This window comes from Triplophysa dalaica, chromosome 3, assembly GCF_015846415.1.
Source record: "Triplophysa dalaica isolate WHDGS20190420 chromosome 3, ASM1584641v1, whole genome shotgun sequence".
Classification (NCBI taxonomy): Eukaryota; Metazoa; Chordata; class Actinopteri; order Cypriniformes; family Nemacheilidae; genus Triplophysa; species Triplophysa dalaica.
In genome coordinates, this window is record NC_079544.1 from 10,376,792 (window position 1) to 10,404,600 (window position 27,809).

At 37.8% G+C, this 27,809-nt stretch overlaps 1 protein-coding gene across 4 annotated transcripts in view; it reads left to right on the top strand.

The window, feature by feature from the left end:
• The first annotated feature begins 418 nt into the window (after nucleotides 1-418).
• Nucleotides 419-27,809, top strand: part of tox (thymocyte selection-associated high mobility group box) — a 57,363-nt gene continuing 29,972 nt past the window's right edge. For 2 of the 4 annotated variants that reach the window (XM_056744520.1, XM_056744521.1), the window contains exon 1: nucleotides 8,664-9,117. In XM_056744520.1, the coding sequence (XP_056600498.1) occupies nucleotides 9,022-9,117 (96 nt within the window). In that variant the 5' untranslated portion in view covers nucleotides 8,664-9,021. Of the gene's footprint in view, nucleotides 635-8,663; nucleotides 9,118-22,576; nucleotides 22,631-27,809 lie in introns of those variants that run through there. The other 2 variants (XM_056744524.1, XM_056744522.1) reach the window with 2 other exon arrangements.

Sequence of the window (27,809 nt, forward strand, 5' to 3'; positions counted from 1 at the left end):
AATGCGAATTAGTTGTCACAGTCAATAACTGAATTTTGACAAAAATGTCAGATAGAATAAATAATTCCAAGGTCTCCATATATTTTATGCAATTTTAAGGAAGATGCTAGAATGCTAGATTTTTTTTTATTGGTTTATATAACAATAAAGTCAATAAATCTTAACATTAAAGCCACAAGATGGAATAATTTTGTTATGATATATCCCATAATCACTTGCACAGTGTTATATATTTTATGCAGTTGTGTACTTACATTATCCCAAATGTTCCCAAGAATGTGCAAATCCAGAGAAATTCCTATTTAAAATAATGAGCCGTCCCTTGTCTCCCTTGCATTTGTCGCATATCAGTGACTTAATTTCCGGTGCTCCGCAGTACCCTCAGTTTCCGGTTGTAGTAACTACGGCAACACGTAAATGCGGAAGTAGTTATACAGCATCTCTTTTTATGTTTTATGGATCACGATAACTCTTTGGCTAGTAAATGAAACCAAAAAAGCGTAATCGTAGGCCAAATGAGGCAAACAGATTTATGGACAAACAAGGATTCATATCGGCGCGGCGTTTTCTAAATGGAGAGAGCTCGCGACCAACTAGGCCTCTTTGGAGACTCCGCTCTCGCATGTTGTAATAGGTAAGCAAAAATTGTACAAGAAATACTCATAAACAGATTATTTGAATAGTTATGAATCTAGTTAGCCTATGAAATACAGTATATGTCGCAGAAAAATATCTAGCCAGTAAAATGCTGGGGGTTATTTTCAATGTACTTTTTAAACGATGACTGTATGACTGTAACACGTAAAACTGTGTAGCATTACGCTACCAAATCAATGAACAAAGACCAATATCAGTCACGGGCTAAAGTAGCATTACATTCCACGTTTCTTGCAAGCTAATTCATTACGATGACATAAAAATAAAATTCATTCATTATTAATTCAAACGACATGCCCAATAATTCCACTCATTTACACAACGTCATTTAGCTTCGCCTTTTGTTATTGTTTCGAAAGTGCACCATCTAGCGGTCCAAATATTCCATATTGTGGCTTTAAGATACAATTTAAATAATTAAGTCATTTTAAGTTTAAAAGAAAAAGAGCACACAGTCTTCTGCAATGCTCAGATGTGGAAAATAGACATTGCCACACAGGTAAACTCTACCTGTAAACTCTACAGGTAAACTCTACCCCTACCTATAGTCCATTCCATCTGCACATGAAATCATTAACATCAAGTAGTAACAGCTGCAATATTTCAGAAAACTACTCCCATCCAAAAAGTGCTTATGGCAGGTGGTATGGAGGCATAGAGTGAAATCTGTGCCGGTGTCTAGATTCGAGAGTAAGCAGTGATAAGGTGACCATATGTGACCCTGGACAACAAAACCAGTCTTATGGGTAAATTTTTCAAAATTGAGATGTTTACATAATCTGAAAGCCAAATATATATTCTTTTTATTGATGTATGTATGAGCTGTTAGAATAGGAACATATCTGGCTGAGATACAACTTTTTAAAACTCTGGTATCTGATAGTGGACAAAAATCCAAATATTGAGAAAATTGGCTTTGAAGTTGTTAAACTGGGGCACTGTGGCAGGTCATCCACTAACAAAAACTAAGTTTTTATATATTTAAGGTAGGAAGTTTAAAAAATATTTTCATGGAACATGATCTTTAGTTAATATCCTAATGATTTTTGGCATAAAAGAAAAATCGACATTTACTAAAAATGTTCCCGTGCTACTTGAGACTGGTTTTGTGATCCAGGTTCACATATCGTTTATGACCTTTTGAAACATTGTATGTCCATATTTGCCTTTTTTGAGGAAATGGAAAAAACACTGTACTTTTAAAATGCTAATTTACTGTGTTGTCAAAGTTTGACAAGCACTGTTTAATACGTTTTATTGATTAGATATTTGCAAAACCCAGTGATAAACATAAAGGGTGACTAATAATAATGATTCATGGCAAAATATAAAAATCACAAATTATGAAGGTTTCAGAAGGAAAGCAGTGATATGCAAAAGTGATTTATTTATATTCACACACATTCATCTTATCTTGAATCTTGAATAACTGTTTATATTTATATTTTCAAATTTCTTCTGTTTTATGTGCAGCTATTTGTGGAGTGGTGAGCCGTATTTAAATGAGCTACCACATCAATGTACATCTTTTATTGTGATTTTGCTGATTTCAGATTTACCTGACTTAATTTAATATTCACGGTGTTCTGCGGTTACATTACATTTAGCACCTGGTCAAACTGGATTGTGTGTGGTTAATGATTATGACACACTAAAAAATCACATTAAATAGTGGTAGAAATGTTTTGTGAAAACAGCCTAATATCTAATAGCCTATCTGTCCAGTGTGTTTAGCCTCAATAGAAAGTCACGTACATTTCACAAAACGATCAAGATGATCTAAACGATTATAAATGCAGTCTTTATAAATACAACCAAAAATTACAAAGGAATTATTTTTAGAGATTTTGTGCTGCATTAAAAGAAGGATTTTTAGCTAAAAATGAGGAAGAGCAGAGTGAACTGGAATGTATTTGGTCTGAGAATGATGAAGAGGATGCCAGAGAGAATCTATTTTCCATGAGGCCCTGTGACATTATTTAATTTAATGATGATGTGCCGCTTTAAGAGGCTGAATCAATCTCATTGTGTCATTGTGTTAGAGCGCTCAAGCGTTGAGTGTGTGTGTGTGTGTGGTGTGTACCATGTTCAGCTATTTGTGTGACTAAATGTGTGTAGTAAGATAACTTCACTGTTCGTGTGATGGTATGAGGTGTGTTATGATGTTTGCGTGGATTTTTGTGTGTGCTCTATGCTTGTTTTATTTTGAGTGTGTGTGTGTGTGTGTGTGTTTGTGTGTGTGTAATTGTGACAATGGGGTCAAATCAGACTATAGAGAATAGAATGAAACCCAGTGGAACAAACTGCTTATGAGGCCGAGTATCCCCCCCCCCCCTCTTGCACCATGTGATTCAAATACTGGCTATACTGCATCAATTCAAACTAAACGCACACCTCATGCATACTTTCATTGTCTTTTCATTGTGAGATATTTTTAGAATGAAGATAAATCACTTCGGGAATACCAAATTAGCTTCCTTACGTAGACTTATTCAAGGCTTTTATGAATGCATATGAATGAGGACCTACAAGAGTGAGCGATGTATGATAAAGCAGTCTCTCTAATAAGAGCTAATGAACCAATGACAAACTTTATCTGTAGTTGGAGCGCATAGGGTGGTCTGCTGGACCCCTAAAGTTTCAAGCTATTTATTGTGTAGACGTTCTATATGCTATACATTACACCATCCTTTATATAACAGTGTTTAAAAATATATAATGATGTGTCCTGAAATACATTATATGGGATATATGTTGGAAAAACTAAAAACTTTTCCTGATACAGAAATGAGATGTAAAACAGATAAATTGTAAGGAATATATGTGCACACAAAAGCATACACACATGCATACACGTACCCACACCCACACACAGTGTGGGCTGTGCAGACAGCTGCACACAAGTCAGTCACCAAAAACTGTCTGTGACATAATGCCACAGCACAAAATAAGTCACATGAGCTTCGATGTGGCATCTGAGTGGCATCTAATAATATAACATGAAACAAGACAACAGAAACACATTTGTACTGACAACAAAAAAAAAAAATGTGTTTTAAATAGCTAAAGTCAAACTTCAAAATTCTGCTCCTTCTGTTTCAAATTATTTTTGAAAACCATCAGCATCCATTGCATAACTCTATGTTCTGGCCTCACGTTTTGGAAAAACAACAGAACCCTAGAAACGAACTTCCCACTCTAGTGTAAAATAGCAGCCCTGTCAAATTCTTACATCTCCAGGCAGTATCTCCAGTCTACACCATGTGACAGGCAAGAGACTTCCCGATCCGAAATCAAAAGTAAAATTGAATTTGATCTGATAGATTCAAAATAATCTGGTTGTCTTGGTGACGGATGTGAAAATCAGAAGCAGGAGAGTCAGAAAGGGTTGATATCAACAGAGAACTGGACAGGCTGTCATTGCTGGCACAGTCAATTTTTATCTGACACACTGCACACACGCATAAATAGTGCGTGAAATAACACATGGACTTGTGTGCTCCATTTCATCGCTTTACATGCTTATTGATATCGTTACCAAAAGGTTTGCTAACACAAATCGAGAAACTCATTTTGTGAGGTGAAATTAACTTTAAAAAAATTTCAAATAGGCAACGCAACTCTCAATGAAAGAACTTGTGTAGCACTAACAGGATATTCAGCAGGTTAACTAAAATGTTGAACAAATGCACCAAATCCATCTTTACACCAATATGACATAAACTTGTCACTGAATATGCGAGAAAATGCGTTGGTAACAAACGCATTAAATAATGATGAGATTTATGGAGAGGGAAAAGGATAGAAATCTTGAATGCAGAATGGCCCCTGAGCAATGAAAGTGCAAATATATTCAATGTACACTACTTGAAATTCATCTATTGAAAGACAGACAGATCACCATGCAAGTGTGTGTGTGTGTGTTAAAGTGTATGTATATGTGTGGGTGGCTGGGTGGTTGAGCAGTGGGGGAAGATTACATTTGGTGTTATATACATTTTTTTTATGTAACTGAGCTCATCAAAAAAAGAAGAGAAGGAAACAGTGGAAGAATGAAGGAGAGAATAAATTTGAATGTATGATACAATGTATTCAGCCTGATGCAGTGATGATACCTCACCCACAGCCTGTACTGTATAGGTGAGATGCATTTATGGGAATTCGCATGTAAAAACATCACCCAACGTAATATTTATGCACACATGTTCTTTGATTCCATGATTCAAATTAATTTCTTATTTAACATTAAAGAGCATAAAATTTAATGTTAAACACATATCAGTGACTGTACTGTATTATCTGTACTTAACAGTACAAAAGTCTATCTGACACTAGAAGTTGTATGTTTCTGTGTACAAATACTAAAAATGTACTAAACAAAACCTAACAAGAAGTCAATTTGATAATCACAATAAATTATATTTACATATCCATGTTTTCTACCACTGTTAGAGTAGGTAAACAATAGAACATACTTTATATTTACAGATATTTGATATATTTCTCATGTTCCCTAAAATCAGGGTATGTGCATACAAAGTATCATCTGGCTACATTGTGAATGTATTATATGCACAGTTAGAAAGGGATTGTGTGATAGATTAGATATAGATTTGTGATGTATATATATTCACATAGATCAAACTGCGCAGGCTGGGGGAGGGTGTACATTTCTATGGGGGAAGGGAGCGTGTGTGAGGGGGTTGTTTGAATGTACTTAATAGGTAATACAGTGGGGGATGGGAAGTTGACATTCAGGAGATGCCTATTTCTGAGGTAAAGTTATAATTCCAAGTATGCGGTTCTGGCACATGTTCAGCTCGCTCAAACACACAGGAGACAAAACAATAGGCAATCAGAGTATTCGGTGCTCATTCAATTCTAATAAATCCTCCTGACACCCAAAACCCCTGTATCACTTAACTTTAAAACTACATACTATAAAAAACTATTTGTGTGTGTTTTTGATAAACAGGCACCTTAAGAATCACAGTGAAATCTGATGAACTTGAAACGCAATTCAGTTGTGCAGAAGTTGGTTTAGCACTGCTGGTTATATGTGTAGCGATTAGATTGTTTAGATGTTTCACATTGTGAATTCCCATTGATTTTTGGTTCTGTGTACATCAGTTGAAATAACATATTGACTAAAATGGAACTTCCCCATGGACACAACCTCCAACCACTCCGTATACCCTTCCTACATGAAAGATTCGCTTTCCTCCAAAAATAGTTTGATGGAATAAAATTGAACTAATAACCCAGTCTTGCATCATTCACCTCTTGTTCTACAAATCATTGATTAACACAGTGTCCGCCAATTCAAATAAGTCTATTTATGAGCTAAATCATGACGTGATGGCTGTGTTTGCATGCCAACACAATGCTTCAAATGCCAGCTGATAGTCAAAGGTTAATGGGATAGAAACCTCATTGTACATTTATTCACCCTATGTGGGGAACATATTGTTCTTTGTTAAAATGTCACCATAACTCAAATGTTAATGATTTCTAGAATTTTGTTGGCTCTGAAAGTACCTCAGCTCAAACGTTTTATATACACTACTAAAAAGTTTTTTGCTTTTTATGAATTTCAAAGTGCACCCTCTAGTGGCTGGAGTTTCAGTCTCAGAAATTTGCTTTGGTTTGAATGACAGAAGACAGATATTATTTTATAAATGCAATATGCCCGACATTATTTTGTTTTTGGTTTGTTTTTAAAACACTTTAGAACCTTTAGTGGTATTTTTTTGTGTCTGATGTTAAATTCTTTTTTATTTTTTGTGTTGTTTTGATTGCTAAAAATAAGAAACACTGGGCTGTTTTAGAAAAAAACACTCCACCATGCATGCTCTCCATGAGATCATGTTGACCTCTTCATTAGGTGGTATAGGTACTCATAAGTAAGAGCAAACAGGCATATGTGTTGTTACAGTGGCAACAATATTGTTTGTGTGTGTGTGTGTGTACAGGTTTGGCTACAATGATGGCCAAGTACTTGAACATTTTTGTTTGAAGAGGTCCTCACTATCTGAAAAGCTCAAATCATGTTTTGCTTCAAACTAACAATCTCAACAGGTTTACGTGAGGGTTAGATGCCTATTCTCTCTCAATGTGTTGCCCACATAGGTATAACCTACACCTGTATGTATACAGTAGTAAATGTCATTATCGTAGTATAAAAACCATTGTGTCTGTGAGTGGGCTGCAGTCATATAGCGTTAAAAGTCTGTGTGTACAGAAGCATCCTGTCTCTTGGAAACAAATGTTACTGAATTTTGCATTCCATTGTCTGTTTTAAATATTTAAAACAGTGACGATAGGTTTAATGCCCGATAATGTCACAAAGCCAGAATAGTTTTTTGGCTGCCAGTTACACATTGTTCAGAGATTAACTGACATTGAAAAAAAATGCTGACATGACTGTAACCCCAAAAAGCAAGCTGTTGTGTGCACTAGCATTCCCAATTCAGAAGCTCCATATCCAAATTGAACCAGAGCATATTTTACTGTGCCTTTTGATGCAGAGAGGCAGCTGTAACGATACACTTAGATTTGGTACATTTGTTGGCAAAAACATTACAGCAACACTGTGTCGGCTCTATCATCATCAGCCCTGCCATCATCATAATCAATGAGAAATGATGAATAATGCCAATTTCTCCGATGTAATTGACAAGAAATAGGAGCACCTGCACCATATTCCTCTGCCCTCTTCTCAACTGCTTTATTTCCATTTGTCAGTGGAAGACACACTCATTTCTCCAAAAGCATTATGCTCTGTCATGACAATATTTTGTAGTTTTCTCATCCTAATTTCTCAGCAAATGACAGAATAACAGAAATCTGTATCATCTATCTGTCTGTCTGTCTGTCTGTCTACCTACATACCTACCTACCTACCTACCTACCTACCTATCTATCTATCTATAGACAGGCGGACAGACAGACAGGCAGCATATTTTAAACAGACAGACAGGGAGACGGAGAGACAGTGTTTTCCTTTTAGAGGCACATACCCTTGTCGACAAAATGAACAGAAATGCAGGTCTAAATGAGAAATCATTCTACTGAAGAAAAAGGCAGAAGAGGGTGAGCTCAATTCACTCAGGGATTACAGAAATGTGCTAAATCGTTGAGAAAATCTAGCTTTATAAAATGATTGATGCGGCAGACACTCAAGTAGAATATTTGTGTGGACAAAATGCTAATTCTAATCAGTACAGGCCACGTGAATTCAAAGAAAACGTGGAAAACTTTCTTTTTACTGTAATGTGGAGCATTTTTGCAACACAAACCAAAAACCAGACCCAATCTTAATGTAAAGTAGAGTGCAAAAAACGGTTCTAGAAGAACGGATCTTGAACTCTATAAGAAACTAGAATCGAGTATAGCTCAGGTCGCTCTTTAAGGTTGTGCACAGAGCTGCTTACAGTAATAGACCGTTGTGTGGTTTGGTCTGAGAATGAGTAGTGAAGCCTGTCAGGTCTCTATTTTAATTCTAACGGCTTTAGCTAGCTTTTCTGTGAAATGCCTATCATCATGATTATACATATTTCTTAAGATGTTGCCTATGATGAAAACAGTACAACTGAATTGACTGATTTGCTATTCTTTCAGAGCAAGTTTGTAAAAAACTAAAGAAAATTTTTTTTTTCAAATTTATCAGTGGTAATCTTAACCCAGAAAACATCACTATTGTGAAATACAATAGGTTATATCTTACATCTTATCACTAACTTGGACGTTTTCTCATCTACATCATTGTATGAGAACTGTGAATCTGTAGCTGTCTCAATATGAAGGATTCACGCAAACACACACCATTTCTGTTTCGCTGTGTAGGCTGTAGATTATTTTCTAAAAACTAAACGGCATCATTCCGTCACAATCTATGCAGACAGTATCATGCAAAAGTAATGCAAATTATGCATTAGGTGCGCACTTTGCAGCGCCCCCTATGTGCCGCGCGGAGACACAGCCGCGTTTCTTGCGAGTCTTTGTGTTTGAACACTGGCAGTGCGCTCGCTTCTCTCCATACAGCAGTTACACTGAGCCACAGCTGCACCTAGAAGATACACATCTCTACTCTCAGCAGTCAACACAGATACTCATATCAAAGCAGATGCTCTTGTTCTCTCCAAACTCGAACGCTTTTTTCAGCGGCATCTCTCTGCTATAAGACGCCTGCGTTAGAGGTTCATATAAAAGTTTTTGTGAAAACCGCGGAACGGATGTGAGGCGCAATAGTGTGTCTCAGTCTTCAGTTTTTACCTTCTTTCATTTGCGTTGCGATCTCTAAGTGAGAGAGGAACACGATTTCTAGTGGAAAGGCAATAGGGACCGGTTGATGTTTTTACTGAAATGGACGTGAGATTTTATCCTCAGCCGCCACCATCAGCAACAGATCCTTCCCGACTGGGACAGTCGCACTATTCGGACTCTGCGTATTGCAATAAGGTAAAGCCTCATTCACGATGCGTATTGTTTTTTTGATGTGGACTTACGTAAACATGTGTTTGTGTGAATTTGTGTTTGGCTGAACGTGAATGAACACTCTTGTTGTGGACTTGTTCAAAGTTTCACTGACTGTCACAGCGGGTCTGAAAGTAGCAGCGTTGAGCGCGGGACCGAAAATGTACGCAAACTTGTAACGTTACCCACCGCTTACCGAGTTAAGGATTTTATATTTTTGTGTATTATTTTGTATCGTTTGATTTTTTTTAATGGGGGACCCATCACTTTCACCTGCTTATTACATCGCAAAGTTTAAACGCGCTTTTACGCGGCTGTCATAGACATAGAGCGCGCGCAACACGGAACAATTAAAGATGTAAGTCATTAAATTGCCAGCTAGAAGTGGCGCGCGTTTTACAAAATACACCTGCTTCACCATCCCCAAACTCAACATGGACATGAGCTATATAACTATGTTGTTTGAAAATGCGTAAGGAACAAATAACATAGGCACACACTTTTTGACGTTTGTCTTTGACTTTAAAGTCTATGGCATCATTTATTCCCTGTGGGACAACAAAGATATGTGGGGTTTGTATTCCTCTCCCTCTCCTAATGATGGTGCTGTTACTGTGTGAGTGTGTGTAGTGCTTGTAGGATAAAAAGAGAGATGGGTTGAGAGAGAGAGAGAGGAGAGAGAGTGTGTGTGTGTGTGTGTGTGTATGTGTGTGTGTGTTTGAATGAGGAGGGGGTAGGGTTACTGTGGGGTGATTGGAGTGGGGGTTGGGGTTGTATTATTCCTTTCAGTGCTTCTTGATTCACTGCCATAGTTCTCATATGCACGTCTAAGTGTAGTCACATACACAGTAACATGTTTTATGGATGAATCACACATTTTGGGAGGCACTGTTATGACAGGCCTAATTAAAAAAAAAGTAGAAAAAGTGAAAGCACAATTTCACCAGCATTGTTTCATTCGTTAGATGTCATTTTGATGCAGTTTGTAAATCGTTAATATCTTTGCTGAGTTTTTTAAACCACTTCAGCAGAGCCAGAGAGAGAGAAGAGAGAAGAGAGAGGGGGTTGGTGGGGGTAGAGAGGAAAGGAAGAGGGAGGGGAAAGACTTTCAGATATAATCTATATAGTGTAATTTTACTGCAGAAGCAAGTCAGCCTATGTCAACTCCACTCGAACATTTTCATTTTAACAATTCAGAAAGAGAGAGAGGGGGGGGGGTGGAGTTAGAGTTATTGAGTGAGGGGGGCAGGGGGAGACATACACAGAGCAAACAAGTGAGATTGTGACAGTGGTGTGTGGTATCTCTAGAACAAATAGACAGAAATTGATGGTATGTGGCTAAATGAGGGTCACACTGCCACTGAGGATGATTCGGTCTGTGCACATAGTCCCCATCTGATTACCTTCATGTCTACCTGCTGTACTGCTCTCCTCACATCCCCGAAGTATCCACTGGGTCTATCTGATGTGGATGGGAAGATATAAAAATGAACAGTGCGTGCTGTATTTTTATTATTCATATTGTAGGGATTTTTGTTCATCGGTTTATGGTTCAGCCTTAGAGACAGATTCTGAGCATTCTGTTGATGTGCAATTTGTTATGGAATTTCGGCATGCAATGTTAATGTGCATTGTATACCTTAAGGCTTTTTGTAAAGCTCAAGGTGGATATATTGTGCCTCAAGTTACTTTGATGTAAACTGTATATTGCTGCAAGGAGGAAAAAAACAAACCAGCCCTCAACTTTGAGCACACTCTATAAACTCAATGCTCCACACTTCCTGCACTATACAGTATGGGCCTTATCGCTTCTTGCTTATCATGTCACTTACTAAGGCATTTATCACAAGGCACAATGTTGCTGTGGTAAGAAAGCGTTTGCTAAGCAAATAAATGGAAAAGCAATTAAATATGAATTGGGGAAACTCGCAGAGGTGCCTGGCGTCCACCCGTGAGACCGTTTTTGATTTGAATCAGCATTACAGCACGTGGCACCATTGATGTATGTTTTATTACGAGAGGACTGGTGTGCCTTCGTCGCTGGTGTTGAGAAAATCAAAAGTGGTCCTGAGGAGTGCTTCAGAGGGGTGCTCTAGAGCGAGAGTGTGGCATCATGGGTAGGATTGCATTACAGTCTGTTTGGGATTATGAGATGCAGCCCCTGACCATTAATGGCCAACAAAACTACTCTGCTGAAGCCAACCTATATCAAAGTCTATGATTTATTTTATGCCTAATGACTTTCAGCTGGTGCTCAAGTCACTGCCCTAATGGAGTTTGCAGGCTTGAAGTTATTACAGCCAATGAGATAATGCAAGCAAGCTGTTAACACCACGCATGACTCATTGTCTTGTAAGCCTGTCGTTGATGTGGGTTTATGGAATGACGAGACAAGGTTTGCGCTCGTACGCTTCCAAATTTCACAGTTCTTGTTTGTTTACTGGCAGGGTAGAATAAGAGGCTCTGTCAGTTGTTGGGATAACAGAAGTTCAATTGATTTGGTACCTGCAAGGTTTGAATGATGCTTATGAATGAATGCAGTTGATAGAGTTGAAGGGGATTTAATTGCTTGCATGTTTAAAACAACGGCAGAAAAGATTTAAGAATTGGTGAGTGCAACAGGGCTGTGGATTTCTTATTGACACAGTTAAGAAATACCCAGTAAAAACATATGGTTTTAGTTTTATTAAAGTTTGACTAGAGACATAACAGACATCTTTAAACATGTTTTCTATGGCAAATTCAATTTAAAATGGCAAAACCACAAGATAAGTTAAGCTCTTTTGATTAAAAATACCCAAAGGAACATTTTATCGCTCAGAGTTTGCTATTTTATACCTCAGGAGATCTTTCATGTTAAAGTATTAACTTTTGTCCATTTTCTAAAATTGCTTAGACATAATACATACTACATAATTTAAGTGGTTTACGATTTAATCACATTTTGCTACATTGTTAAGATCTCTTCTAAAATTCTATTGAGACATACAATATGAGAGGTTTTTGGGCCTTTCTCAAACAAAAACCCACTGAGACTTAAAGTTCATGCAGAAATGGAAATTTTGTCACTATTTACTCGCCCTCTTGTTATTTTAAACCTGTATGTAACAGCACTGGCACCCATTAACTTGTATTGTATCGACACAAAACCAATGCAAGTGAATAGGTGCCAGTTAAGAACATTCTTCTAAATATCTTTTTTTATTTCTTGGTAAACTCTCACTAAGGGTTACAGTTGGTCTACATTTGATCTCATTCCTGTCTGGCAGAAACAAAACAGATATCATCCTTCAATTTTAAAATGACCAAAACTATTTTGACCACAACAATATAGTCCCTTGAATCTTTTGTGTGTGTATTTGTCATAGTCAGAAAATTGACTCTGTGTGGAAAAATGTTATAATGTTGGTACATTCCAAATGTGATTTCTGGGCTTAAGGAGCTTACATTAAAAACGGATGAGAAATTAGATATCCACCAAAATATGTATTGCTGTCACGCACCATGCATGCCCTGTAATATAAAGTGTGCTATGTGCGTGTCTTAGCCACAGGCATTTTCAATTAAGTAGAAATTACCCGAGATCTTTGGTGGTCCTGGATGTCAGAGGGGTCTCGGGATGTCGACCCTGACATAATACGCTGTCTATTGTGTTTGTTAGTCAAGAGCAGCACTCAAACCCCACTCTTAAACTGCCCCCCCAAAGTCCTTATACTGCAGCTGCAATGGACGTTACATGCATGTGCATTTTTAACAAAGGAACTAACAGACTTATCATCTGAGTGGAAGCTGATTTGACTGTGAGCGAGAAGGCAAACTCTGATAATATCTGTTTACCAGGTCACTGATCTGAAGAAAGAGTGATGGCAGGTGAGACTGAGTGGACCTTCAATTCCAAATGAAGAGAGGAATAATGTTGGTATTTCATGTTGCATCGTTCATGTGATGTCTTCATTGAAAGTGGCTTTGTGTAAAAAAATCGGAGCTGTTTATTGTTGTAATGGCACAAAATGAAACACATAAATTCACCAGATGCTTTTATCAAATTTATTAGTCAAATTTTATTAGTATGTGTGTTCCTCAGGAATTAAAACCATAACCTATGTATTAGTCATGCCATGCTCTACCATTTGATAAGATCATATGCCTACTTTTTATACCCATCAAAACGATAAAGGAAAATGAGGAAAGTAAATAATGAGGGTTGTTTTGGATAGTTATTTACACCAAGTATATCTACTATTTATAGTAGTATTTGACATCATAACGTACAAAATAGTGTTCAGAGCTGAAACACTTTCATGTTTGAGTAGTTTTAAGAGCATTGTACTGTAACTAACTCCCCAAACTCCATCTTATCCTTTAAAGAGCGATGTTCTTTCACTGACGGATATCTGGGAGTTTTTCCTGTGTCAACAGCTTATGTCAACATCACACCGGCAGGCCACACATGAGTGGATTGTCATAAATGTGAGATGTTTACATAGTCTGTGATCTTTGCTCATGTTGTGCCTATGTCATGCTCCAAGCACAACACAGCACAAAGAGCTGCACATCATCCATGTTTGATTTCCATAGGAAGATACTGGACGTCCAGACCAGTACAGATGTATGTGTCAATGATTGACGTTTTATGTTGTTGTCAGAATGGCCAGCAGTAGTCACTGCAGTTCCCTGCGAGCGTGCATCCTGTTGAACGACAGTGTGGGTTACACATGGCCGGTAGCCCTCGCGTCTCCAGAGAAAATCATACATTACAGCGATCCTGTTTGAGAGCTGCTAAAAGCTTATTCAATAAGTAAAGGGCATTAGCATTTTGTTGAGCTCTGAGTCCATATAACAAAAAGACAGATGACGTTGAAAAATAATGCTTATAATTGTATAAGTTGGTATTTCAGAATGTGGGCTAGCATAGCGTTAAATGTAGTTACTAGTTGTCAGTTATCAAACCTTGGTGAAAGAACAAACCGTACAACCCCAATTAATGTCTTGTCTCCACAACATCCATATATTCTCATTTAAGTTAAACTTAATTGCATCCAAATGTGGTCTTGCTGGTAACAAAAGCCATTACTGTTTGAGTTCCTGTTCAGTGGCTAGCTGGCACGGTTCACTGGCTACTGTCAGAAAGGATTTGCTTCTGATTGACAGCCTCACTGGAATGTGAATGGAGTTTTTAATTGCATATCATGTGTGCATATCTAAAGAGACAGGCTCTGTGGATCAGGCTACTGTTCATTACTACTTTACAGGTCAATGTACATCCATGTAAACATGCGCACACAAATAAACACAAACATGCACTTATTATATAAAACGATTACATGCCGTATGCTTCATTTAACTTTGTTGGCCATTATGCGGTACAAAATCTGCTTTGTGTGTTTGCTTTGTCTTTATGGGCACGTCCGAGAGAAATATTACTCCATGCAGCTGTTGTATACATAATATACTTTTTTTAAACACACAGGGACTGTAGGAGAGCACAGATTATTTGCAGAGCGTAAATGACGTACTTTATCAGCAACTGTGTTATCGCAATACTCAACCAGCTACTTTTGTTTAAGAATATTAAAGGGGAAGTTCACCTAAACATCAAAACTCTGTCTTCATTTTCCAACCTTCCTGACATTTCAAACCTAGATGAATTTCTTTCTTCTGCAGAACACAAAAGGAGATATTTGTGTCCATACAACAGAAGGGAATGGGGACCAACCGTTTTTGGTGACCAACATTCTTCAAAATATCTTCTTTTGTGTTTTGCAGAAGAAAGTCATACAGGTTAAAATTTCAAGAGGGTGAGTAAGAGATGACATTGTTTTAGTTTTTGGGTGAACTATTCCTTTAAATATTAAGAAGAACGGCCCTGGTTATCAATTTATTCTAGGAGGGTTAATTTAAAAAGACTAAATTATTGTTGTCAAATGATGTTGTTGCTTGTTACAGGGACCCAGAGGGCCAAACATGAAAGACAGGTAAGGTGCCATCAAGCAAGGTGCTTTGGGAAATCTATCAGAGATGATATAATGTGTGACTGAAATGGATCTGAATGAGAAGGTCTTGTGAAGAAGTGAAAAAAGGTTGTTACATTCAGGCAGAAGGTGCAAAAATGGAAAATTCGGCTTGGGTTGGTGTGTTCTGTTTTTGTCACCGTGGAAAATCTGAAGTCATAAACACAAGAATTACTGCTAGAGAGACAACATTCAGTTACATTTTACGGGCCGGAATTTTGGAGACATGTTTATGTTGTCTGTCTGTCTGTGTTTACGATGTTTTTCGTCAGTTCCAATACGGCCCTCTCTAATCTCCAAATCAGCCTCTTCGTTTAATTCAAACAAATGTGACATAGCATTGTAGCCATATTTGTTGCGGAATAAGATTATTTTCTCAATATAATTAGCTTTCAATCTCTGCAACCGTATCAGCCAGTGCAGCGTGATACAGAAAATGCCAAAAGATCAACTCATTAAGTAGCTGAACATAATGATCATAAAATCTGGACATGTGTTCGCTTTATTTTGGCTGGGGAAATAGGTTTTCTCCAGCCTGCCATGCGCATCGAGAAAACTCTGGCACAAATCTGTGATTGCGATTCATTGGAGGCATCTCATTTTTTGGGTCTGCTTTGCCCAATGACGGTCTACATATGAATAGCTGATTAGGCTCCCAGTTTGAGGAAACATCCAGACAGATGGCTCTGTGAAAACCAATCCAGAATAGCTTAATTGTTTGGTTTAATCTCACTATGAAACATATTGCAATCATTTTCACATAAAGGATTTTTTTTCCCTCAGAATCTAATGAAAAATGTGGTGCAGATCCAGGATTTGTGGAGCGGCGTGAAAACATCCCAAACAGTTTCCTCCGCCATCAGTATAATTGCTAATATCTTCAAAAGCCCCTCACCATAATAATTTATTGTTTGTAGTGTTTGAGTGCACGTACCGTCAACATATGACTGTGTCCCACTGTTTTTTGTCCACTTGCGTCTCTATCGTTTTATGGCATCAGTCTGAGTTTTCGCAGTGTTTATGTGTGTGCGACAGAGGCCAGCATCTGTTAAATACATATTTGTGCATGTTTGTTGGCGTGGTTTGCGTGCTATTTTTGCCACGATATTAGTGCCAGTCTCTCCATTGTGTGATGCTTCCTTGCCTCCCAGTCACACATCAGGACCCATACACACTGGCTTTTGTCAGCCCATCTGTAGGTGAACTAATGGCCTCATGCGTTTCACCTCATTCAACTCGGCCTGTGGTGTTTAAGTGGCACCTGTCAGTCTTTTGATGCCTTGACCTGTCCTCCTGTGATCAGCGAGGACACATTGAGAGTTCCTGATCATAGTCTTGTGACAAGTGTAAGATCACATTTCAGCTGCGCTAGAACAGGTGGGCCCCACACCTTTCTCCTTAAGGACATAATCATCGAAATGGACTCTACGCTTTGTGTTTTATCATTAGCTGTAATCAAAACCCAGAAGCACTGAAAGTTGGGCGGTGCTTATAACATCAATATTGCACTAAACGTGATGCGGTGTGTAGTATGACGGACCATTTTGATGACTTGTTTTAGATTGCTGGTTTCCAAAATCGTGTTATATTATTAAAACAGTATTGGTTCAAGTCATCAAGAGTTTAATTTTGAAAGCTACAGCAAGCTATTTATTCCATAACACACATCTGTCTTACTTCAACATATTGCATTATAAAATGTATTGTTTTGAACATTAGATTCAGGATTACATCACAGAATTTTCACACAACCCAAATTATATTATGATATAATTCACTTTGTAACAAAATAAAAGTATACAATAACATCCTTTAAAATGGTTTAGTCTGTTTAGTAAAGCCTATTGTATGTTAATTAAATTAAAAGTATTTAAATTATTTGATTATTTCCATTTTTATTTAGATCTTGATGTATGCAAACTTGAAGAATAAGATTTTTCATGACACATGAATAGTACATCTGGCATTTCAGATTTTGTAACAAGCAAACAACTAAAAAGTAAGACGAATGCACAAATTCTTTTGTACTGTATATACCACAATATAAACTGTATTTTAAAACCTCAATTTCCAAAAACAGGCTGACACATTTGACCATTGCATGACATATTACTGTCACTCTGCTCAGCCTTACTTAGACTTTCTTCAAATCACAAAGACATGCTGGTTTTTCTTAAGATTTATAGTGTGGGTATTCTTGAAAGTCCTCTGAACGTTTCCCTTACATGCAAAATTCATGCGAAAAACTAAAAAGAATTTTTCAACAAATATCTCCTTTTATTTTTGTTTGAGGTCAAAATCTACCCAAAATAACAGACTTTAAGTTATAATTGCACACTTGACTCTTAGAGAAACTCCCCTTAGCTTTTTCATGGTCTGGTGAAAAGCTTTGAAGCAAGTCATTTACCAAAGTTATTATTTGAAGGGTTGAGCCTGATCGATGTTCCATATTTTGGGTGTTTACACTTTTAGGCTTTTAGAGGACACATTCAGCCATGAACCTAAATTTAGGCTTGAAAATATGCGTTGCTCTGACTGCAGCGTACGAGAGAGCAATTAATTTCAGCCCGGCAAGTGCATACGCTGTTCATAAGCAAAAGAGAAGGTAATTCAAAGAGACTTAAACCTTATCAGTACCGCTACAAGTGAAATGGAAATGAAAGGCCGCGGACAAAGAAAACAAGGAGCTCATTTCAACAGGAAACCAGCAGAAAGTCATACTCAATTTTGTTTTGTATTAGTCATACCTTCTTCGTGGTTTCCCACTGAAAGAATAGAAAAATGGCCTCTGAAATGCTTCCAAACCCATTTGTTTCATAGACACACGTTGAACACGTTGTGGTCGGGTCTAACATTAGATTAGTTTTGATATTGTCTGTCATCACCATACAAAAAACTCCCTGTGATCCACTCCCATTATTTTATTTAAAACAATTCTCCTGAACGTTAAAGTCTTCCGTAACATTTCAGCATAACTTTGAACAGTAAACCCGTCTCTGTGATTTTCATAGTGTAAGAAAGACGCAATATATTAAAATCTGTCTAGAAGGGCAACTCTCTGCCATCACAAATATAACACCAGATCTATAGAACAATTTATGAGTTTGAGAAGCCTTCAGGCATTCAGCCTTTCCGTTCATGTAAATGCAAATCAGTATTACAGAGGTTTGCTATGTCTTTTAAAAGCTGGAAATTGTTCCTTTGTCATTTTAATAACAAAGCGTTTTTTTAACCTTCCATTTTAGTCAGAAGGGGTTTATAAGTTGAACAACCAAACTATCCCTGTACTGAGTCTGATGGCAGTGGACACATAGTGTTTTGCTCTCTGCAAACAAGGGCCTGAAGAGAGAGAGAGAGAGAGAGAGAGAGAGAGAGAGAGATAAAGAGATAGACACACATATACACACACACACACACACATTCAAATATATGACCCCAGTGTAAATGAGGAACAGCTGCACCATTGTAATTAAACATGGGCAAAAAAAACTACACAAACAAATGAACCTCACAGCCGTGGGTCCTGAGGCACATTAAGGGGGGTGGGAGAGAGAGAGTTACAAAGCTTCCTACAGGTGGTTAAAACACAAAATTGCTTCTTGGAAGACAAATGAAGCACCCTATAAATTTGACAGATAGGAAGTTAATGCTTTTAGTGCTGTTAGCAGAGATCGGGCGACCGCAGTCGCATTTGACACGTTTAGATTCACTGGGTGGAAACTCACAGTGCTCAGCTGTGGTGAGATGAATCCAAATATTATTTTAAACCATCATCACACTGATATGCTGTTATAATGATCGTTCCCAGTTTGTTTCTACTGATGTTTTATTTACTGTTAAATATAAAAGAGAACAGCTCATCCAAACATGAAGATTCTGTCGTTGTTTATTCACCCTCGTGTCATTCCAGTCTTATGCCGTGTTCATTTTTCTCTGAAAAACGTTTTCTCTTTTTTTTATGGACGCTGTGATCTGTTGTATTTCAAGTTTGCATTAAAATTCCTCTCATTAAAATAATAATTAAAAACATTAAAAGCATATGGGTTTGAAACGTGAGGGTGAGTAAAAAGAATAGAACTTCATGCTTGAGTGAACTATCCCTTTTGAGTAAACATGAAAGCAAAACAATTCTTGTGACAAGACAGATGGAAGTGCTCACATGAAATTGCTTTTACCTGTGTTATGGTTGTGGTTTTAATACAGCAAGTATAAATATCACGTCATTCAGGTTTTTTTCAATCTTCGAGCTCTCACAAAGTCTAGGCCGAGCCCTGTGAAGCATTACTCTGCTTGATTAATATGATTATCCGTCATGTTTTCCAAAGGAAACTTCAAAGTAAATTTGCAGCTCAGGTTCAGCCACAATCAATACTGTTATTTGATAGAGATATTTTCGTCCTCTTAGCAAATGCTGGCTATTTGCAGACTTCACTTTAAGAGATGATGCTCAAAGCACCATTAACCAATTAAGAGGGGAATGACAGGTAAAAGCAGCTCTCAGATTTACCCCTAATCAATAGTTTTATTGTCAAATCTAAAATGATGCACTGCTAATAGGGATACAGGTGCGAAGCGCCCTTGGCGACGTCATGGAGACCCGTGTGATGCCGATCAGCCCGAAACTCATTAGCCGGTCCAGATTTGTGTGATTGCTCAGGATGCCGAAATCTCCCACCGAATGGATCTTCTGGATGCTTGTCATGGCAACAGCATGTATCAATAAAGCAATCTTTATTTCCTGACAGGGAACAAGACCTGCATGCTAATGGAGGAGATGTTTTTGCGCCTTAGCATAAATGCAGCAGTCAGACTGGATTTAGCTCACACATACATTTCTCTGTTAATGCGCAAATGTCGACAACAGGTTTAGATGATTGACACGTAATGGGATGTTTTCTGCCCGGCAGTGTCCAAGCTTGTTTTTGAGGGTATGTTTTTGGCGGCGGCTCATTGGTCAGGCCGCATTAATTCCTATGTGTTTTCTTAGCATGGGAGGTAATGAACAGGAAGTGATTGTGGTCATGCGTTCAGATAGGAGAGCTTGTGTCCCAGCATCCCTGATGCTTATCACCCACCACACCAGGGTGGCAGCTGTAGAGGAAGTACATATAGCTCCATAGCAACAGCCCAAGAGATGAAAATTCACTTTAAAGCTCGAAGCCCGTAAAAATGCATCTCTGGTTCAGCTTGACACAGAGCAGAGACAAATTAATTGTTCATATTGTTTTCTGTTACTAGTATTCACAGTATGAATGCAGCATTTACATTATTTCAACCATTTAGGATTGATTGACAAAAACGTATAATAAAACATTTGAATTTTGTTTTTAATAACATCTGTTTATTGAACATTATAAATGTTTACTATAATTTCGGGATTCACCGATATGTAAATTTTGGCCGATAACACTAACCGATAATTCTTTAACATTGGAAGCCGATAACCGATATATTGGCCGATAAACATTATCTAAATTTTAAAAAAAAATCCATTAGACTGAAGCAAAAGGCAAAAAAGTGGACAACTGCTTTTATTTGAAAACATTGACTGCAGAAAACAAGATTCTTTAGCCTTCAAACTTTTCTGGTGTACTTTTAATTTAATAAACAAATTAAAGATGTTCTTCCAGAGCAACCCAGAAAAGTGTTCTTGATAGCCACATGCTAGCAGGTCTCAAGACAGAAAGCATTCAGACTGCAGTCTGATTCAAACAATATACTTTTGTTCCTATAATTTACACATGAGTAAATACTGTATCTACATACTGTACCTACATCAACAATGTTTTGCAAAAAGCAGTAAGTGAATCATCATGACAGAAAGACAGTACTGTACTGTCTTGTACCTGTGAGCAGCGTGCATCTTAAGAAGTTTAACCATAGTTAATTATTTATGATTTATCGGCTATAATATCGGCCTAAATTTTATAATCGATATGGATGATAATTTATTGTGAATCCCTAATATAAATACAGATTTAACAACTGCATCTGTAGCAGCATACACCTTGAAAACAGTTACATTTAAAATAAACGTGCAATTCAAATACAATCAAAACACAAATAACTGCCAAGGACATAAAGGGTGAATAATCTTTACTGTACAGAATTTTATGGAAAACATCTAATGTTTAAAATGTGAGTCAAAATTCAACAACAGAACTTTCCCATAGCTAATTGACACAGCCAAACAAAATACAATATTGCATGAAAGAATGCAGCATACATCGTCAAAGAATGAGCTGTAGATTGAATGGAACAAATGTTCAGGAGATGATTGGAATATTTTTTGTAAGTATGTCCAGCACTGATAGCATTCCTGGTCTCTAGTGTCACTGTAAAAGGCAGGGCAGCTCCGGGGATGTGTAGCACTGCTGTGCTGTTGACTGAGGATGAGAACACAGTTGCCCATTGTACCGGGTTGAAATACAGGGGCCGATGTGTGAATCCGGTCAGCTCATGCTGGGAGCTTTTGTCAAGCGAAGTAGCGCTCTCAAGGGTGCTTCTTCCCCCCTCCAATACACGCTTGGAGAGGCCTTTCGTACATCTCTCTTTTGATATGTCATTATTGCCCGGGACGGGCCGCGCAACGCCCTTCTGTCGACGTGGTGTCAGGGTAAATGATGGATTAGCGGATTGATTTAGCCGGATATTCTACTTAATTATCTTTCGTGTTTTGCAAATTAGCAGGAAAATGACTAAACACGATTCTCATTGTGGCTTTTAGTGTTTCGCCAGATGGCAAGAGCTGTGTTATTGATTAGAACTGTATGTTAGACTTAAACAAATGCAAACAAGAGTTCATTACATTTTCATCTACAGGCATATGCAGTTGATAAAAATAGCTTGTTAATTGGATCTAATGCGGCGAGTTACCTGCTCGATGTCAATCAGGTGTGATGAGGGCACATCCTTATTTCAAGTGAGGCAGATTTATATTTTAATAAGCCACTGTGTGTGGCATTCAGCCATAAGGTAGGTAAAAAGACAAACGTAAACCCAACATCTGAATTAATCACATTGGAGGTTAAATTCAATTTCATGTAATGGGACTTGGCACAGGTTTTTTTCTCCAGCACAATAGCTGAAATTGCAGCCCTTTCAGCTGGCTGCTGGCATCTGTCCACCCAGGTCATGCTGGCTCCTGCCTCCTTGTTGTCTGTTTTTTTCCTCTGTGTATAAAGATACAGGCAGAAAAATGTTAATCCCTTCAGTGTACTGCACCTGTTGACATTTTTGGGGGTCTATATTTCTGCGATTACAGCGATTTAGTGTAGCTTGCCTCCCCAAAATGCTTGGCAAATTCTTTTGTGTCCAGTTTCTTGATGAACCAGGAAAAATTCTTAGAGTCTGTCGAAAGTGATTAGATTTCTCAAGGGTCCTTGCCTCAGAAATACTACCCTACATAAATTACTCATGCTCTTCTCTCATAGGCTCGGGGAACGACTGCCAGCACTGCAGTTTGTGAGCCATTTGCCTGTTCAAAGGTTGGTGTGGTGAATTTAGTAATATAAAATTTGACTTTTCTTTGAAGGGATACTCCACCCAAAAATGAAAAATTTGTCATGGAACAACTTGAGTAATTGGTGACAGAATCTTCATTTTTTGGTGGAGTATCCCCTTTAATGCACTAGTCGCTTAGTAATGCAGAAAATGCGTCCAATATATGGAAAAATGAATGAAGTTGCTATCGTACCTCAAGACAGAGGAAGTTTTGTATAACTCGCTTATGTTTGATGTATTTGTAACGGTCTGTGCTGGTGACAGTGGTCTGGTGTTTTGTGTCATGAAGAGGTTTTATGTACTTAGCTCTGTGGTTGAAGTGCATTGTGGGACATTGTTGTAGACATATGTCGGACTGCATCCTGGACACCATCGCAGCGTTTAAAGTAGCACACACACAAAATTCCTGTTGAGATAAAAATAACGTGACCTACCTTTAAGCTGCTAACATTCTCAAGTGAGCAGATACACTTAAACACTCTCCCACACGAGTTAAACACTGTTGACCTCACGCAGCTGCACCAAAATCTGCACCATTTATCAAAATATCGAAATGAAACAGACACCAAAGACAAACAAGGAGAATAAATGTTGTCTTTGGGCTTTCAGTGCTAGAACAAACTTGTTCAAACAGCCTTATCAAACCAAATTTTCCCCTCAGCCAATCGTAAAATAAAGCAATTAAGTGGTCATGTCACCATCTATTGGTCTCTGGTGAAATATGCCTTAATTTACCTCCGTCGGGATTCCTGAGGCAGTAAATTATGATACACTGTAATTTTGTCTCACTGTGAAAGGATATTTAACAAGCCACTGGCTGCTCACTCTGAAACTTAATCATTTTCATCCCCGTCCCTCTTTTTTTCAGGTCAGCTCTGTTTTAGATGAGATTCAGTGTTGAAGCGTATCTAAAGACCTGGTTAGAGGAAACAGACATTAAAGGTTTTCTAATGGTTTAAAAGCTAATTGACGGTCTCTGTGTAATTACGCTGGCACCAGTGACCAACACCACAAGTGGTATAAACTGATAAGGCACTTAAAGGGATAGTTCACCCGAAAATTACAATTCTGTCATTACCCAACCTCCGTGTTATTATAAATTCATATGACTTTCTTTCTTTTGTTAAACAAGAAAATATTTTTTTTAATCATTTCTCATAGAAGACAACAAACACCTTTAGATTTGATCTTCTCCAAAAGCTGTCGCATGGGTTCTGATGATTTTAAATATCGCTTAAGTCACACAGACCTCTTTCTTGATACTTTTATGGTGTTTTTTGACATTTTAAAGCTTGACACCTGCAGTCCCCACCACTTTTACAATAAAGCCACGGAAACAATAAACAGACCACTTGAAAATTGTTTTCAGTTTCACTGAATTTGTGATGAAATGTATTTAGGTAAAATTATCAATTTTGTTTCATTCTGTAAACTACTAAAAATACTTCTCCCATATTTCCAATAAAAACAATGTTTCTATATGCATCTATTTGTGGAAAATTAACATTGGAGAATTTTTTTTCAGTCTTCAAATACTGCAAGCTAAGTTAATTTTCACTTTCAGGCAAAACAACAGTTATATTTAGGGGGAAAAAAAACTTTACATTTACATTTATGCAATTGGCAGACGCTTTACCCAAAGCAAATTACATTGCATGACTCTATACATTTGTATTTGAGCATGAGTTTTTATTATGTATGTATGTATTTTAATGTGATATCCTTGATTTTTATCACAGTCTTGTCATGCTTTCATACTGCTGTTGGATGACTTTGTCACTCCTTTGGTTTGATTTTGTTGAAATTCACTGGACTGGAATGAGCACAATACATCTGATTAAAGGAAAATTTGGAGTGATCTCTTAATTTTTCCACGGCTGTATATTAAAGATATTTTTTTATTTATCTTTTGTGTTTCACCAAACAAAGACAGTCATACAGGTTTGAGTATTTGACGACAGAGTTTTCTTTTTTGAACGAAGTGCAACGTCGGAGGTGGGTGAGCAGAAAAGCAATATGTCATCGTTCATGAATCATTAAACCAATGAAGTCAAAATGTTTCCCAGATGCTCAGCTGTCTTTTTCCGCGGACGAAGTGCCGTTTCACGTGTGGAACAGGAGAGCTGCGTCACCGTGTTATTCCCCCTTATACAAATTACCATTCAAATACAAACTGCCGTTCTTCACAGATCTACGTCGCCAGGCCTTTGTGGAGATAATTGTAACATAGGAGGGTGGTTTCTCGTCAGCGTTTGTCTCTCAGCGTGGAGTTTCCACCTATGTTCAATCAGCAATCAACCGATCGAAATGAATACGTGCATTACGGAGTAATATATTCTAAAACAAATCCCCACAACAGCTTCGAGCCAGAGCGCAAGGGGAAAAGCCCAACATGGTTCCTCGGCTCGACATGAAATCGTACCAATTCAATAAGAGCTAGGCAGTGATTTATACTTCATCTTCATCTGTGGGCCTAATATCAGAGTGCCTCTATAGGTAGTCATGAAAGTCACTCTAGCTCACTGTAATAAATTACAGTGGTGGAACATGGATGAAGACGCTTTCTGTTTTTTTCAGCTTCAGGCTCTCAGAAAATTGCCATTTTGAGGAGGGGGGGAAAAGAAATCACTTTGTGCCGTAATGCAGTACAGACAAAGGTTATTCATCAGAGGAATGATTTGAAGTCAAAGATGACTGCCACTCTTGATATTGAATGCTAGGGAGCAAAGAGAGAAACACCCCCGCCTCTCCTTCTCTCTCTCTCTCTCTCTATGTCTCTTACTCGTTTACTCCATCTCTCTTTCTCTTTGCCTCCATTTCTCTCCATGACGACCCTGACCCACTTTTGTGGCTGCTTATTATTCAGGCTACGGTTGATCCATGGAAAGAATGTGTGTAATTTGGTTTGACAACAAACCCCTGCATGTTCCTCTCTGAGGAGTGGTTGCTATCGACAGTGCCTCCTATCAAGTAATTTTTATTTCTTTATTTTAATAGAAAATAAATCATAATGCACTCATATCTGGGGAATAAGCTATAATTTTCGACACAGGAACCGATTTGCGTGTGCGCAACTATTGTTTTTAGTAACTGCCTTTGACCTTTACATTTCAGCTGAAATGAAACCCACAAGAAAACCTCTCCTTTTTCACTCTGCCGCATGTCATTATCTTCACATTTCTTTTGCCTATCTGTGTTTTATAAACGTTGACATGTTTATAAAGTGAAGTTTCGCCGGTGACTAATTACACCGAATATGTAAGTTTGGATGTTGATACTATTCATCGCACAGCATCTGATGATCACAAAAGAAACAGAGAGCCTTTCTGGCACGTCTCCAAGAGAGCATTAGCATCTTGCGAGAAGGCAGAGAAATATTCTTTATTGATTGACGTAGTGGCGCTTTTAAGGGTCCACACATGTTGAAACAGAGGGGTCAACTGGCGGTCTGAAAGGTCACGTGGTTATAATAGTGCGTCAATAAAATCCAAATATCTTAGAGAAAATTGGGAGGTTTAATTTAAATTCTCATATTTTTAGTCTGGCTTTCACTGTAAGTTAAAGTTTACACTGAAGTTGTTAACAAGATGACAGGATTAATTATTTCCTTATGTCTAACAGTCTATTATGCAGCATTTATATATATATATATAGCAGAAGTAAAATGTATTTATATAAAACATCATTCCATGTATGTTTTGAAAAGGGGGGAGCAGGGAAAGGTTTTTTAGAAGGAGGAATTTAACCACAGCCGAGCAAAATCTTAAACAAATCAGTTTCTACTTTGACCATGACTGGACAAAATAAAGCAAAACATTTGTTTTTGTTACTCATTTGCACATATCAAATATTGTAAAATGAAATATCCAGACACAATGAAGTAAAGTAAAAAAAAATATTGCAAAAATATAATGAAAATACCATGTTTGCGAGAACCCGTTTAATCACATCTTGTACATTCACATCTTTCATCGTGGCGCTTTTTCTCAAATGAAACGAAACCACAGTTTTACTGCGAGTGTTAACAACGTGACCATTTTAAATGTTCAAAAAATCAAATGCAGAGATAAAACACAGCCCTAAAGTATTTCATGTTTAAGAACCGCATTAGCACTTTGAAAAATGCATTATATCCATTTCTGTCAGTTCAAGAGGTTTTTATAATAGATATTTTAGGGGACCCATATATTTCAGCAGCTCCGAGTCCAACATAAAAGGGGACGAAAATGAGCATGGTGCTGAGTAGTGAGTGCATTTAAACCACAGGGTGTGGAAAGAATACACATTCGCAGTTTGATTTTCCCATACTCTGACCTTCCATAAGAAACTGATGAGGAATGAAATTGGTTCCAGTCTCCAGAAAAAAAATAAAAGCTCTGATTCACATCTGGACATCTGAGAGAGAGAGAGAGAGAGAGAGAGGGAGAGAGAGAGAGAGAGAGAGAGAGAGAAACACAAAACATCCTGGTTGGTGCAGAAAAAAATGGTTTCTCACTTTCATACAATGTGCACTTACGATATGAGAGGAAAAGCTGTCTTATTAACAATCACGGCCTATTCTGCATTTCTGCCGAACAACCGCATTTAAGGATAGAAATCTTCACGCCACTAAAACATTTGAGGAAAAAAGATAATGTCATTCACATCTGCGTCACATGAAATGATGAGTACAGCGCAGCAATAAAGTCTGAGCACAGGTGCAACGCCAGAAATAGGATTCGTTCTATTTGATTACAGTATGTATCACTGAGCAGGAGATATGTCACTTCTCGACATATCATCCAGTTCCAGAGAAGCAAATGCATAAAGCCAATTTGACAAAGGGGTCAATATACAGCATCCAATAAAAAAGAAATCTACAAGATCTGCCAAGAGCTATAAACATCAAAATAATGGCCTCACTGTTCAACAAATATATTCAATTGGCTCCTCTTTTCTTATTTGTTTCTGGGATCATTTTATATTTTTGGCCATTTACAAAGTCGTAGAAGTCAAACATGATACACGACTGTGAAAAGTACATCACGTCTGTACGGCAGGCAATCATGGGAGATGATGCGGGGCTCATTGATTGCACGCAAGTTGCATGATTATGTTCAGCACCGAGAATTCCATTGCACTCATATCTCATTACACTTCTTCCTGAATGGCAGCCATTTTGAT